At 34.3% G+C, this 15,943-nt stretch overlaps 2 protein-coding genes across 2 annotated transcripts; one reads left to right on the top strand and one right to left on the bottom strand.

The window, feature by feature from the left end:
* The first annotated feature begins 2,378 nt into the window (after positions 1-2,378).
* On the top strand, positions 2,379-9,205 carry Dp (transcription factor Dp). Its single transcript, XM_018522412.1, has 11 exons — positions 2,379-2,771; positions 4,184-4,302; positions 4,532-4,598; positions 4,702-4,799; positions 4,899-5,071; positions 5,406-5,568; positions 6,154-6,515; positions 6,610-6,692; positions 6,808-6,891; positions 8,299-8,565; positions 8,838-9,205. Exons 1-10 carry the CDS (start codon positions 2,723-2,725, stop codon positions 8,529-8,531), a joined length of 1,431 nt encoding a protein of 476 aa, XP_018377914.1. The 5' UTR covers positions 2,379-2,722; the 3' UTR covers positions 8,532-8,565; positions 8,838-9,205.
* A 91-nt stretch (positions 9,206-9,296) lies between these two features.
* On the bottom strand, positions 9,297-10,907 carry LOC108770710 (myeloma-overexpressed gene 2 protein homolog). Its single transcript, XM_018522413.1, has 3 exons — positions 10,704-10,907; positions 10,376-10,445; positions 9,297-10,099 (listed from the first exon to the last, which is right to left on the bottom strand). The coding sequence occupies exons 1-3, from the start codon at positions 10,770-10,772 to the stop codon at positions 10,062-10,064; spliced, it is 177 nt and encodes a 58-aa protein (XP_018377915.1). The 5' UTR covers positions 10,773-10,907; the 3' UTR covers positions 9,297-10,061.
* Positions 10,908-15,943: the final 5,036 nt, after the last annotated feature.

The following is a 15,943-nucleotide window of genomic DNA, read 5'->3' as shown; positions in this document are numbered from 1 at the left end:
CTGTGATTGGTCAATTTCTTACTCTTACTTCTTACTCCGTGTATTGTAGACGGGCCTTTAAGGCCGTAATCAGACTACGCATTGAAGAATGAGATTAAAGCGGGGAGCACAGACTCTTGCATAACGCATAACATATGAGGCATAAGAAATTGAACCAACCAGAGTTCTCTATTACATGGAAGGGAAAGAAACGGAGAACTTCGATTGGTACATATTCTTATGCATAACGCATAACACATGAGGCATAAGAAATTGAACCAACCATAGTTCTCTATTACATGGAAGGGAAAGAAACGAAGAACTTCGATTGGTACATATTCTTATGCATTACGTGTTATGCGTTATGCAAGAGTCTGTGCTCCCCGCTTTAAGATTGAAGTTTGATCGATCAGAACAAAAGGAGCCAAAATTTCTCTGTCCTCATTGGTGAAATTTCAATCTCAATCTTCATTGCATAGTCTGATTCCGGCCTTATCAGAATTTCAATCTATCAGAAATCATATATTGTGTATTCCACAATACATGCTTTCTGATAGGCTAAAATTCTTATTCTCTGTTCCCTGTTTCTTTCATTGTGCGGAGCCCCTAACTCCCGATGAAGTACCACGACTTGACCTTCGGTGGAAGGAAACAAGAGTTACACAACAAGACAAAAAAAAAGTTACATTGAAAAAAAATTTACAAAATTGTAATATTTATTAAAATAATACTAATGGAATAATACTAATACGTTTGCTTACAGTAAATAAATATTTATTTTAAGAATTCTTCCATCGCGTATATATAAGCGGATGATCGAATAGATCATTGAAATCGGAAAATCTTATGAGAACCACTCGGTTTATTCGACGCATTTTTACATGAAACGAGAGAATCTGACAAAAAAAAAATACGGTCGCTCTGTCCTGTGATCCGAGATATTAAATGTTAAAGTTGATGACTATTGAGATTAGAAAATCTATCAGAGGCAAAATGATGCTCTATAAAGCCTTAAACACAATGCGAAGGAATAGCGATAGCGATAACACAATTTCAACCTATCGGAAAGTGTATATTCCAGTGTATCTGATTTCTGATAGGTTGAAATCGTGTTATTCCTTCGCATTGTGTTTAAGGCTCAATTGTACTGTTCCACATGGGTTTCGACTGGTTTCGTCTCTACGCGGCGCACGACTTTTATAATTGTACATACCGTTGCAAAGTCGAAACCCATGTGCATTTTTTCAGACAGAATAAGCTAAAATGAGCCTGAAATTGGATTTGACGCATGGTGGTTCCATTATGTTTCGGCGTAACAACAAAATAGCGTAAAAAGCATAAAGTGACTAGACAGAAACTGATGTTCAAGTGAAATGATATGATTGGTCGGCGCAAGTTACGCCGCATGTGACGGCACCCTAACTGACTAATTCCATCACTACGGATGTTATTAAACCCGATTAAGCGTGCCGTGTAGCAGAAGTCTGAGATATTGGATTGTAGAATTTAACCAATTAAAAGAAAGATGTCTCAAATTTATAGTGGATTTTGCCTTGATTGATTAAATTCCAATTCAATTTCAATTTCAAGTCTGATACACAAGGGTTTTATGCTCGCATCGCTCGAATTCGAAAGACAGGTCATGCATATATGTATATATCAATATATACAATGTACATTGTATATATTGTGCATATAAATTGTCGTAAGATATACGAAATGTAAAATTAAGCTAAATATTTATTGATACTTACAATTGCATCGGAAGAAGACAACAGCACTGTCTTTGATTGTTTTATTATAATATTAATACGTATGCTATGCTATTTTGAAATGTTATATTAAAAATTGGCGTTTTTTTTTACTATTACGTAAATACGGCAGATTTAAGTATTGTTCGTTTTGTCTCGTGGGAGCTGCTCGTGGTCGCTCCGAATGAACCCAGTTGCTGGATTCACCCTGTATCCGAAGTGCGTCGTACGATGCTCTGCAACCAATAAGAAAACAGGATTCCGATGATACGAAGCAAAATCCATCGAAATCTTGTTTTCCGATTGGTTGCGGAGCGTCGTACGACGCAAATCGGATGCAGGGTGAATCCCCGGCAAATCTAGCGAATGAATATCAGATGTCGTATGACGGATGTTGTATGTACGTAGGTAGGGTGAATCCTACATTTCAAGTACGCTGGTGGATTCATTCGGAGCGGCCCGAGCAGTTGCCGAGAGAGAGAACGAATAATGCTATATGAACAGCCAATAAGAAATGGTTACCTCGGATTATAGTCGGAAGAGGAGAAATTGGCGCGCGCGTCACGAGAGAGGCGCCGCGTAACGTGGAACGAGAGCGGAGAGCGACCATGTGACCGGTGGCCGGCCAATCAGCTGTTTAGCTTTGTCGTGCCGCCAAGCTCATTTCCAGTCCGTGTGCACGCGGAAGCTGCAGGGCCAGAGTGGCTGGAGGTAGAGCGCGAATATTCCGGGCTCGTTCCAATAATGCGCAGCCGATCGCGATAAAGGAGACGCCGAATTGCCACGGCTGACGGACCGTGACGGTCTCGCGACGCGCGATACCTCGCAAATCACCCTCGCGAGTGCTTTTATATGCGAGGTCGCCATTTTGGTGATACGCCGAGCCGACGATACGAGCGGAGTGTGGCCCTTATGATCTTTTTATCTCCCTTTTTCGCACGGCCCATTCGCGCTATCGTCCTCAGCCGATCGACGGCCCAATAACGTCAGAGATGACACAGCAAAACAAAACGATGAATTTCCTAATACACGACGTTAACGGTAAGTGGATTTACGGTGCGCGCCAACGCACGTACGGTCGGCGACACGCGTGATCCTCCTTGTATTTTCTTTACCTTCGCGCGTCTCTCCGTTTGCCTCCTCTCCGTTTGTCTGTCTCCTGCGAACGTCGAGATAAAATTCGCCCGCGGCCCACGACGGTTCGTCCGCCCTCCGCCTTTCTTCGCCTATCTTGCCCTTTCTTCGCCTCTCCGGGCCTTTCTGCATCACCCGGTCGCGAGTTTATGCATTTGGCCTTCTTTCCGACTTCGCGTCAATCAGGTTTGTTCACGCGATCGCAGCTCTCTTCCAACCGAATTTTCCCCTTTAACTCACCTTTTTTCCCCGTTTTTTGCATTACGATATTGTTACCATATCCATTTGTAGTCTCAATTAAAAATGGGAGACGTGTGTTCACATTGTTGATAATTGTCAGCAGCAAGAGCAAATTCTATCCAGTTTATGGATAAATAGGTAGACGGTTTATTCTCCATTGTGTATCATATCTCTTTTTTGCCTATTATCTCTATCCTTTATCATATTCCATTTGATGAAATATAGTGCTGATAAGCTCGTTTATGAAGCAATTTGTTACTTTTTACAAATTATATGATTTTCTCAAATCTCTTCACACACACGATTGCATAAACATATCAACTCAACACTTTCATCGTGTTTCTTGCAACATTAAAAAGATTAATTCTTGTTCTCATATTTAGAATAGATGCAAAGATTTGACATTTATTTTTTTCACAATATATTTGTACAGATATATTTGTACAGGAATGGAATATTCTAAACAGTTAATAACTTTTAAATAGTTTGAATGTCAGACTTGAAAAAGCATATTCATTTGTTCTTTGGTCAACTGTCTAATATTTATTGACAATTTCTAAATTTAATTATTTACAACTTAAATACCATTGACATATGTATTCAAGATTTTGTTATTTCACATAATTTACATAATTAAATAATGTAAGATATAGAGATATCAGAGCTATATGACCTATTTTAGACAAAACAAGGAATCTGTATGATAAATATATTATAATATTACTTGTTGGTGATGATTGAATGATCCAATTTTGCCAATTTTGATTATATATATCTTGTTCTATTCAATTCTATTTTTAATGTTTTATATATATATATATATAGTGTTAAAAATTTCTGCAACTGAAAATACAAATGTGAAAATACAAAATATAATTTATTCCTCTTTTAAGTATTTTTAAAACTATAATATGAACAATTGTTTATCTATATATATACTGTATATACCTTTGATCGAAATTAATAGGTAAAGCATCAGTTATATTAAATTAGATTTCTTGTTGAAAAGAAACATTTTTGTCTGATATTTGTTTAATGAAGATTTATAAGTAGTTATGGATGAATCAAATTCATTGCAGGACATCCACAAGTGATAAAAGTAGTGCAAAGTACACCTAATAAAGCATTAAGTGGTATTGTTAGCACAACAAATGCAGGTGGCCTTAAAGTGTTTAAAGCTCCTAATCAAGAATCGCAGGTATTTGCTTTAATTTCATATATCTTATTTATCACAATTGCAGCTGTTAATTCAATATATAAAGGTTATGTGGTATTAATACATTTGTGAGAAAGTAATGCTGTATAAATAAACAAATTACATTTGAAAATTACTCGTTATGTAGAATATTTCCAATGTTTTTCTTTTCAATGCAATAACACTGGAAATTAGATTTTTATAAATATTACGTATGTATTGTTCTAACTAGGTTTTATCATCGAATACACAAGTTCTTAGGACTATTAGCTTGCAGAATCCATCTACACCTGGTCAGAGTAAGTATGATTTTTTTTTTTTTAATAGATCTTTTTCATATAATTATAAGCATGTGTGTTATTACCAATTGAAAGTGCCTTTAATTTAATCATGTTATTATAGGACTTGTAACAATACCTTTGCAAAATACTAAAATGGCAACATCCAAGGGTGGGGAGTCTATGGTGACCAAGACCATACAACTAACTTCTGCGCAAATGGTAAATATAATTTTGTAATTTTGTGTAAACAAGTAACAATTCAATGTGGAAATTAAAAATTTTGCAGTAAATATTTTAAAATACAATATTTTATTTTAGAGCGATATAAAACAAGCTATTGCATCACAACAACAGCAGCAGCAACAACAACAACAATCTAATACTTCGCAACTTGTTAAGGATGCCACTGGGAAAACTTTTATCAGTCCAATATTAGATCATACTGGATCTAGGAAAAGGCAGGATGTAGAAAGTGGCGACTTTGTGCCTGAGTAATGCAATGAGTCTATCACATGTGGGCGCGCGTGTACACACACACACGCACGCACACAAACGCGCGCGCGCACGCACAGACAGAGAGATGGGGGGGGCAATGACAGATTTAGGGGTTCCGCACAATAAAAGCAACAGAGAATAAGAATTTTAACCTATCGGAAACTGTGTATTCCACAGTGATTTAGTGATTTCTGATAAATTGAAATTCTTATTCTCTGCTCCCTATTCCTTTTATTGTGCAGAGCCCCTTAGCTTTTCACAATTTTGCTATATGTATACATCTAATTATTGGTCTATTCCATTTATACTTTTTATTTCTTTATATTTCAGTAAGCGAAGAAAAGCAGAAAAAGTTGGGAAAGGATTAAGACATTTCTCAATGAAAGTCTGTGAAAAAGTGAAGAAGAAGGGTACTACTTCCTACAACGAAGTAGCGGATGAATTGGTTGGCGAATTCACTAATCCTGCTCATATAAATTCTTTGACAGATCAGGTATTTATCTCGTAATATCGGTATATTACAATATGATACGAATTTAAACCGATAAGAATAAATCTAATTAAGTGAGAGAGAAATCTTATATTCGGTCTCGAAACGGATCGTACTATTTAAATACATATTTCTTGTGTGAATTTATATACATATATAATTCTATGTACCACGCGCCGAAATCTTTCGGTCCATGAGAAGAATCAGAATAGTAATATTATTTATTAAATTAAACAAGCAATTTAATAATTTTTGATGTTAATATGCATTTTTTAAAAGAATATCAATTGCGTCACATGTTAATAAAAATCTAAAAACAGAATAATTTATTGTGAAAAATATTACCCCGGCCAAGGTTCGAACCTGGAATTTTCGACTTTCTGGGATGGATGTCATACCAATTTGACTACCGAGGCTTCAGTAATATTTGTCGCAATAATCAATAACTAGAAGAGACTGTAATGTTTAAAGATGACATGTGCTTCACAAACGATTTGATCCGTATATTAATTATAAACTTGTTTTAAAATATGCTCATTTAACTGTTAATTAAATTTATTTAATTGTATATTTTTCATTCTTTTTCAGCAATACGATCAGAAAAATATTAGAAGACGCGTATACGATGCTCTAAACGTGTTAATGGCAATGAACATCATTTCCAAAGAAAAAAAGGAAATCAGGTGGCTCGGCCTGCCCACTAATTCATTACAGGAATGTGTAGCATTAGAAAAAGATAAGAAGAAGAAAATTGAGAGAATCAAAGCTAAAACGCAGCAATTGCATCAGCTAATTCTCTCTCATATTTCTTTTAAGAACTTGGTTGAACGTAATCGTTTAAACGAGAATCTCCGTGGGCCACCGAAACCTAATTCTGCCATACAGCTGCCATTCCTTATTGTGAATACCAGTAAAAAGACTGTCATAGATTGCAGCATTTCAAATGACAAGTATGTCAAACAAAAACAAAGAGAAAAAGATTATAAGATAATCAGTAAATATTACGTAAGGAGGGATATTAAGCAGATTTTTTCTTTGTTACAGAACCGAGTACCTGTTTAATTTTAATGATAAGTTTGAAATTCATGACGATATCGAAGTTCTAAAACAGATGGGTCTAGCTTTCGGTAAAAAATACTGATTTTATTTTCTATGCTATAAAGTCACTATTTTTTTATATTTTGCTGAAATGTGCTAAACTCTGTGAATCTATAAACTATGACGCGTAAAATATTCTTCTAGGACTAGAAAAAGGGGAATGCACTGAAGAAAATTTGCAAAAGGCAAAATTTATGGTTCCGAAATCACTCGAGAAATATGTAGAACGTACGTTCTCTTTGTTATATATATACACGAGGGTCGTCTGAAAAGTTTTGAGCCTCATCATGAAGATGGCGTTATTCGTCAAAGCCATTCTGGTATTATAATCGTGATACTTACGAAAGATATCTGTGACAATTGTGGCCACTTTGGACGTTTAGTTCTTGTTTGACAATCATTTGTGTCGTCATTTTGTAAAAATGGAAAAAATTGAATATCTTGCTATAATTAAATTCTTGCATTTGAAAGGCAATACGTCTACTCAAATTAAAGCCAAGTTGGACGCTGTTTACGGGGACTCTGCCCCATCATTTGCCACCGTGAAAAGATGGTTAGCTGAATTTAAACGTGGTCGTACCAGCTTAGCTGATGATGAGCGTTCGGGACGGCCAACAATTGCGACCATCAACGATAACATCGAAGAAATTCATCAAATGATAATGGACAACCGTCGAATTAAGATTAGGGAGATAGCAGAGGATGTTGGCATATCAAAAGAACGTGTTTGTCATATATTGACTGAAGAATTAGGCATGCGTAAGTTAACCGCGCGTTGGGTGCCGCGCTTGCTCTCTCTGGATCAAAAACGCATTCGAATGAACATTTCTAATGCCCTGTTGGAGCGGTTTAAGTGAAACGAGTCGGATTTTTTGCGTCGATTAATAACGGTTGATGAAACTTGGGTATACCACTTCACTCCTGAAACAAAAGAACAATCAAAACAGTGGACTGCGAAGGGTGAACCTGTTCCGAAGAAAGCGAAGACGGTTTTATCGGCGGGAAAGGTGATGGCGACTGTTTTTTTGGGACAGTAGTGAAATTGTGTTGATCGACTATCTTGAAAAAGGTAAAACAATAACAGGGACGTACTACGCATCATTGCTTGACAAGTTGAAGACAGAAATTGAGAAAAAAACGATCGCATTTGAAAAAGAAGAAAGTGCTGTTCCATCAAGATAACGCATCGTCTCACACTTCGGCGGTCGCTATGGCAAAAATTCACGAATTGCGATTCGAATTAATTGACCATCCACCGTATTCACCAGATCTGGCCCCCAGCGACTTTTTTCTGTTTCCTAGGCTCAAAGTTTGATTCGGAGGACAGAAATTTTCATCGAACGAGGTCATCGCATCCGTAGACGCCTATTTCGCAAAGCAAGACGCTCAGTATTATTTGAATGGATTAAAGGGGTGGGAGCATCACTGGAAAAAAATGTATCGACTTAAAAGGAGACTATGTGGAAAAATAAAATTGAATTTGACCGAAAAATTACTTGTTTCTATGTTAGGCTCAAAACTTTTCAGATGACCCTCGTATATGCAGTGCGTGCGTGCATGCATACTGATGCATATGTACAAATGTATCTATATGTAAATTTCAATTCGCTCGTTTAACAAGATCGATCGTTGCAGAGTTAGCATCAGGGGATTTAGAGAAGTTTATTCCAGTAACTATTCCCGGTCCAAGTACATCAATGGAGGATTTAGATATTAAATTGGAAGGTTCTCGACCACCGTCGTCGTCACATACTTCATTGTCGGAAGATCCTTTATCGCCACCATCTCAGTACTATTCGGAGGAAGAGGACGACGAAGAAGAAAGCGACCAGGATGATCAGGCTGACAGCGATCTTGAAGTTAACTAGCACCCCGAATAATTCTTCAAAGGCTAGACTCAGGGTTTGTATGTTTTATCCTCCCTCTCCTCTCTCTCTCTCTCTCTCTCTCTCTCTCTCTCTCTCTCTCCTATTCATTTATAATATACTTTTTACATGTGTATATATAAAAACGTGCCTTGTATCATATAATATACAATATTTAGCTGTAGCAATTATTATTTCAATAATTAATAACATAATATATATATATTAGTAAAAAAAATAAACGTATTTAAAACTTTAAAATATCAGTCCGCAATGTTAAGTTAAAGGAACTTTATTTCTGAATTTTAGGATACTCGCCACTATCATCAGCGATATGCCAACATTAATAATAATATCGTCGTTGTTGCCAATATCGTCTTCACCCCGGTCGCCAGTTTTTAACATATATCGAACAAGGATAAGAGTTTATAATTATCATGAGTGGAATGTAAATCTGTTGAAGTTAATGAGAATGGTCAAAATGGAAATATGTTGATTGGGGCCAAGGAGAAAACGTAGCAATTAATTGGACTGATTGAATTGGCAAATCTAAGTGGCTCTTTTTTCGTATCAAGTAATAAAATAGTACGATGCACGCGCATACGAAATGATCAGAATAAACAAATGAATGACTGAATGGGGTGCTATATTTTAGTTGTGCATCATCATACAAGTTTTATGACTCTAGCGCGTCTATGTATTATAAATGATAATCTTATAGTATCATAATATTATTATGTGTGCGCGCGCGCGCGCGAGATATATTGACCAGTACTCATTTTCTTATGGCACGTTTATAATAACAATTGTCTGTGGTAAACAGTAAAATGACGTATGATAGATGCAGGCGCACATTTGACTCGAATTAAAAATACAAATAAATTGTAATAATGTTACAATATGAAGTTTGTAGTTTGTGGTTAGTCTTTTGAGAGGAAAGGATATGTATTGAATAACAATACTGTATGTAAGGGGGTTTGCAGTAATTTTTTTACAGCAAACTTAAAAAACGAAACATTTTTTCATATCTATTATATATACAAACAAGTATAAACACATAGGATACATTTAATAGCTGTGTTCAACAGAAAGAACTTTGAAACTGTTACATCCCTTTTTTTTTAACACTTGATTGTTTTCAATATATTGAAAGCATTGCATATTAAGTTAACGTTATCACACACATACACACATAAAATTATTATGTTACGTTTTATATTTATTCAAAGTATCAAGAGTAATGGTACAATGTGTATCGACTATGATACATTATGCTGAAAAAGAAATGATGACTACATGTAGCGTCAACAAGTATGATAAAAGAAAAATTATAGATTATTTTGCTGATGATAATCGTAAAATATAAAACGCTACTTTCTGTTGAACGCAACTGACGACATATGATGTCCATTGATTCTGCTGTACCCATGTTTTGCATGGATCTATGAAAACAAGGAATTTTCTGCTTCAATGCTAAGTTAACTGCAATCTATACAAAAGCACTGTGTAGTTAAACTTCCTAGAAATGCTGCTTTACTCCAAATCATCATCATCGTAAAGGTCATCAAAGTCTAAAAAGAAGCAATTATTTCAATAAATTAACCGTATATTCTGTTAACTTGGATTATTGTTTACATAAAAAAAATATGTTAGTAATCTTTTATGAAATATGTAAAAATATTGAAATTAAATAATATTTAATATACCATCGAAATCTTCTAGATAAATTACATTTTGAGATATTTAAGTTTTTGGAAAAAAAAATTGTTGATTTTCTCTAGATATATATATATATATATATATTTGGAGGGGCTAAATTTATAATAAATAATTAATATTTAATATACCATTAAAAAATTCTGAATGAACAGCTTTCTCGCTAGCCGTAAGATCCACTAATAGCCTGCTACCTCCAACCTGAAATTAACGTGGTGTGAGAACATAACGTAGTTTACAATCCGAAGAAATCACATTATGGGTTTACACAGTAACATATGTCTATGGATGTGATCCACTTAACGCTGCCAATACTTGGTTGATCAATTAGAAGAAAGAATTTTACGAATTGACCAATCAAAGAATGCTTCAAAGCATTTGCAGCGTGAAGTGGATCGTACTCTTTGTCAATACATATATATTCCTAACCTCATCAGAGCTGTGCATACATAACATTACCTCCTCTAATTCAACGTAAGGTCCAGCTCCTTCGGGAAACATTTCATCAGCCACAAGCGTTGGCTTCATGTTGAGATGGATCAATTACTTAATATACACTTGATTGACTTGATTCTTTGTTTCTTATTTTGATAAGAGAAATTTTTAGCTTTCCAATCGTGAAGCTTCAAATAGTACCAAACATGTGCGGCGCGCGCGCAGTGCGCACCAATTAACTGCGTTTGTGATCAACATATGATTCACGCTCGACTGACGTTATGACGTAACGCGATACCGATGCAAGGTAATTTGTCGTTTCACCGACGAGAGAGAGAGAGAGAGAGATACTATATTATAGAAAATTTAAGTGATTAAGAGTAAGAAACTAATAATACGGTACTAATTTCATGATATATTAGTTTCATAGACATGTATGTACATACATACGTATGTTTAAACTAAATAATATTCGATTTTTATTGAAAATAATTGTGATTTTAATATTATCATCCGAGTTTGATTATCAAAAGATGATAACTGCAATGAAAAAATTGTAATTTTTCGACAATTAAGATGTTATAGCATTAAAAGTATGCATTATATTTATTTATACAGCATTTACATAATAAAAAATCACGAATTTAATAGTGTATTATCGAAATTTATATTAATATATTCATAAATTTTTATTAATTGTCGGTAACGTCATTATTCTTTTATTATCCCCCCGGGCCTCCCGGGTCTTATTGACAGTTACGAAAATTTGCCCAGAGCCGACCGCGGCCGTTAATGGCTGTTCTACAATATGCTTTTTGTTTTCTGTTTCTTGCTGTTTGTCTCTTGCCTTCTTGATCAAAAAGACAAGAGATAAACAGAGACAAACAGCAAGAAACAGGAAACAAGAAGCACATTGTAGAACAGCCGTAATAGTATTTCATCGGTGGTGGTGTACACCATTTTCTCGCCATTTCCTACAAGTTGTAACTGGTTAGAGTTCCTCTAGTAAGAGTTAAGACGTAAGAGCGGAAGAACGCCATTGCCGGATGACAGCATAATTCCACAAAATTTATTAGAGTAAAAAATACATATATATCATTAGAGTAATTAGTATTATTTCAGCTACAAATAATATTTTACAGTATTATTAAACTTCATTTCTATAATGTTACAATTATATTTAATATTAATTATTTTTTCTATACATGTCTCTTTCACATCTTTGACCAGATATGTTACAACCCATACATTCATTACCATTATAGATATTCATGGTTCTTCGAAGGAGCAGTTCCCGTACAATCGCAGAAATCAAGTATATGCTAAGTGGAGGTACAGATTCGGATGGGTGACTGCACGGGAGCATCACAAGATTAGTTCTCGTATTCATAAAGAAAATTTTTTTTATTATAATTTTGTCGTGTATTCTCCAAAAAAAGAATGATGCTAATCAATAATACTTTTTCACAATAAAGCTTCAGTGAAATTTACCATTATTATGCTATTATATATAATGACACTACTTGTCGAATTTATTTATTGCACTAGTGACACTAGTATATTTTTATTCGGGATCACTTATACGTACACACATATATGCAACCAGGTGCGCGCGCGCGCGCGCTCACGTATCGCATAGGATAGGATGGATTAGATTAGATTATTAATTTTTAATTAATTGATTTTTACTGCAATTTTTATTACAAAAGCACCACCGAGATGATTACAGTAGATATATGAATCGTTTCTTTCCGAACGAATACTCTGGTATTATATACAAAGTAATGGCAATATCAGAGTAGAAAATACATATGTGACATTGCGGAGTCTCATCAGTGGCAGAGCATGACTTCCGGATCTAACCTGCACGGGTAATATGACAAGGGTTGTGCTTAGGAATCAACTTATTAGGCGAGCGTTTTATCTTCGTTTTCAGTTCACTGAAACCGACGTTCTAGTGGCTGAAAATGATTTAATTCGATTCCTCGTATTATTTTGCGGAAAAACATTTATATACAGGGTGTTTGATAATAAGTAACGATAAATCTTTCGCACAGGAGTAGAATGGACTAAACTGAAAAGAAGTCCTTTACAAGAAAAGTCCATTTTACAATTTTCGCAGTAGTAAACAAGATATTAATTACTAAAAATTGGTTTTCAATAATTTTTTATTCAAATACTATCAACTTTACAGAAAAACTGCAAGAGACAAAAATTGTTTAGAGACAAAATTGTTTAAGAATTTTTTCAGAATTTTTTATCAACTTTTTAATACTACTATTTTCTTAATTTTACCAACATGAGAAAATACGGTATTAAAAAATTCTGAAAAAATTCTCAATACTTTATGAGAAGAAAATGAACAATTTTTATCTCTTACAGTTTTTCTGTAAAGTTGATAGTATTTGAGTAAAAAATTATTAAAGACCAATTTTCGGTAATTTTTAGCAATTAATATCTTATTAACTATTGCGAAAATTGCAAAATAGTAGAGGACTTATCTTTTCAGTTTAGTCCATTCTGTCCCCGGGCGAAAGATTTATTGTTACTTATCAAACACCCTGTATATTTTATTTTTTTATGTGGTCGTTGAGAATAGCAAACCATTTTTTGTTAAAAAAAATCTAAACTTCGAATAAAAATTCCGAAAAAATTCCGTAAGCTTAATTGGATCAAAATGGACACTTTTTGTCTCTGAGAATTTTTTGTTTAAATCAATAGATTTTGAAATAAAAAATGTCTAAACTTAAAAAATGACTACTACGGAATTTTTTCGGAATTTTTATTCGAAGTTTAGATTTTTTTTAAACTGTTTATAACTATTCAATGACCACATAAAAAAAATTAAGTGTATACAGATGTTTTTCCGCAGAATAATATGAAGAATCGAATTAAATCATTTTCAGCCACTAGAACGTTGATTGATCGTTTAGTGCACTTTCTAAGTGACTCTTTGGGGGTAAACCGCTCACCTATATTAGCTATTGCCATGGTTTAACGTGCACACACCGTATGTATGTCATATCGGGATTCGTTCGGGAAGCTCAACGATTTATGTATATCTGCGAGTGATCTGCACCTCGGTGAATGCTTTCCAACGATACATCACTTGCTGGGATCGCAGCGTCTAGTAGTTGATGGGTCTTTCTTGTTAAATAATTCTTCAATATCGCACGATAAATTCATCGCATTAGTCGCTCGCGTTTATGTAAGGTTATCTTATAAGATTATCTTACGTAAGATTATCTTCGATGATGATGCTAGCTGGAAATCACGTCGCACGAGAAATTCACTGTGACAGACAGGGTTGGCAAACGTTACTTTTCAGTTAGTTTATCGTTATTTTCTATAATAAATAATTTGATGACGATGTTGCAATGTTTTTATGCCGATTATAACGCTAACTAACTAAACGCTAAGGTTGTGCTAAGGTTAAAAAAAGTCACTTTGAAAAGTAATTTGTCATCATTACGCGTTACTTACTAAAAAAAAGTAATAATTGTAACGAGTAACAACGGGTAACGTTACTCGTTACAAGTAACGCGAGTGAAAAAGTAACGCGTTACAAATTAATGGAAAAAGGAGTTATTTTTTTCAACAACGAATTACTTTTTCAATCCGTTACAAGTAACGATTGATTTTTCTAACTCTGATATTGCCATTACCGTCATAAAAAATTCACAATGTCATTATCAAATCGTTATTATAACAAGGTAACGATCAACAAAGTAACGGCGTTATAAGTAACGCGTTACTGCCAACCCTGCAGTGACAGATAGACTGTTCTCTTTGCATTTGCTCCGAATATATACATATATAATTATGACATATTAATAATTAGTCAGACTCGATACACTTGTAAGAAAAGACGATGCTCAATAAAGCATTCCAATTAAAAAAATTAAAAAATTAATTTATTCTAAATGAATGAATAAAGAATAGTAAATTAATATGAATTGTAAAAAATCGATGAAAGTGATTAAAATATAAAATAAATCATGTAATATGATAATATACTTAAGAAAGTATATGATAAATTACAATAAAATATAAATAAACATAAGAAATACAAAGTCTATAAGTGCAGCTATGATTTCTGAGAGATCCGAAACAATGTCAATTATTATGATGAAATAAATGTAAACACAAAATGTAAATTCGGATCTATGTGGATATATAAATATAATAAATATATATATATAAACGATTTATATATAAGAGAAAGTTTTACATTTTCCTTTAGTAATTAATTTTTTTCTATAACTTTTATTTATTTATTTATTTATAACAATTAATTGCAAAATTGATTTTTGCAATGTACTTTTTATATAAATATTTTCTTTAGTATCCAGTTCTATTTCTGATTGTTATTTTTTGGCTCTTGCTGAATTGGACATGGACCTTAATGGGTTAAGAAGACTAAGAAAGTAAAAGTTAATTTATTTTGATATAAAGGAATAAAATTATAACAAATTAATATGAACATTTTGACTTCACGAAGTGAAGGATTTTCTTTCTCAGGATAAAACCAAATGCATAAAACAAAAAGCAAAAAGTTCTAATAGAAACATAAAATCAATAAAAGTGATTAAATTTATGTATTTTTTAATTTAACGATGTCATTTCAGATTTTGTCGTATAATTTCGTAAATGTACCCCTATTTGTAACAGTCGTTTATCTCGCGATTGTTTCATTACAGTTGAATTATAATGAGACTGCATACTTGATCTCGTTGCCAATTTTGGCAACCCGAGCAGAACAACAAGTCACGATAACGTCAACAAAATGACATAAAAAAATGATTGAAAAGTGAATTACAATTTCGACATTAGGTTTGTTTTTTTTTCTCGCTTTCAGCAAACGTCAAGTATACTTTTCATTTTAAGTTCCAACAGCGTCGTATACTGGCTGTACGAGCTACAGAAAACAGACCCATATTTGTTGGTAAACGAATATTAACCTTTGTGTCGTAAAAAGATTATATCGCGCGAATGATCGCAGGGAAATGGTTGGAAAGCGAAATTGAGTATCCGCAAGGCGGATTGAGAGTAATGAGATGAATAAAAGGTTCGCGTGATAGAGAATAAGAGAAGAGAAAAGAGGGTGGCGAAAAGAACAGGAGACGGGAGAGAGCGCGCGCGGCGCGGGCGAGAATAGTTGATGCGCGATACTTGGTGCGCCGTGAGGCGCGCGATGCGCGCGCAGTCGATCGGTTAAAATTCACCCTTGGCTGCTTGGCTCGTGCCGCTTGCCGCCGCGCCGC

This window comes from Trachymyrmex cornetzi, unplaced genomic scaffold (genome assembly GCF_001594075.2).
Source record: "Trachymyrmex cornetzi isolate Tcor2-1 unplaced genomic scaffold, Tcor1.1 scaffold1307, whole genome shotgun sequence".
NCBI classification, from domain to species: Eukaryota; Metazoa; Arthropoda; class Insecta; order Hymenoptera; family Formicidae; genus Trachymyrmex; species Trachymyrmex cornetzi.
The sequence above is the reverse complement of the archived record's forward strand: the minus strand, read 5'-3'. Positions and strand labels throughout refer to the sequence as shown.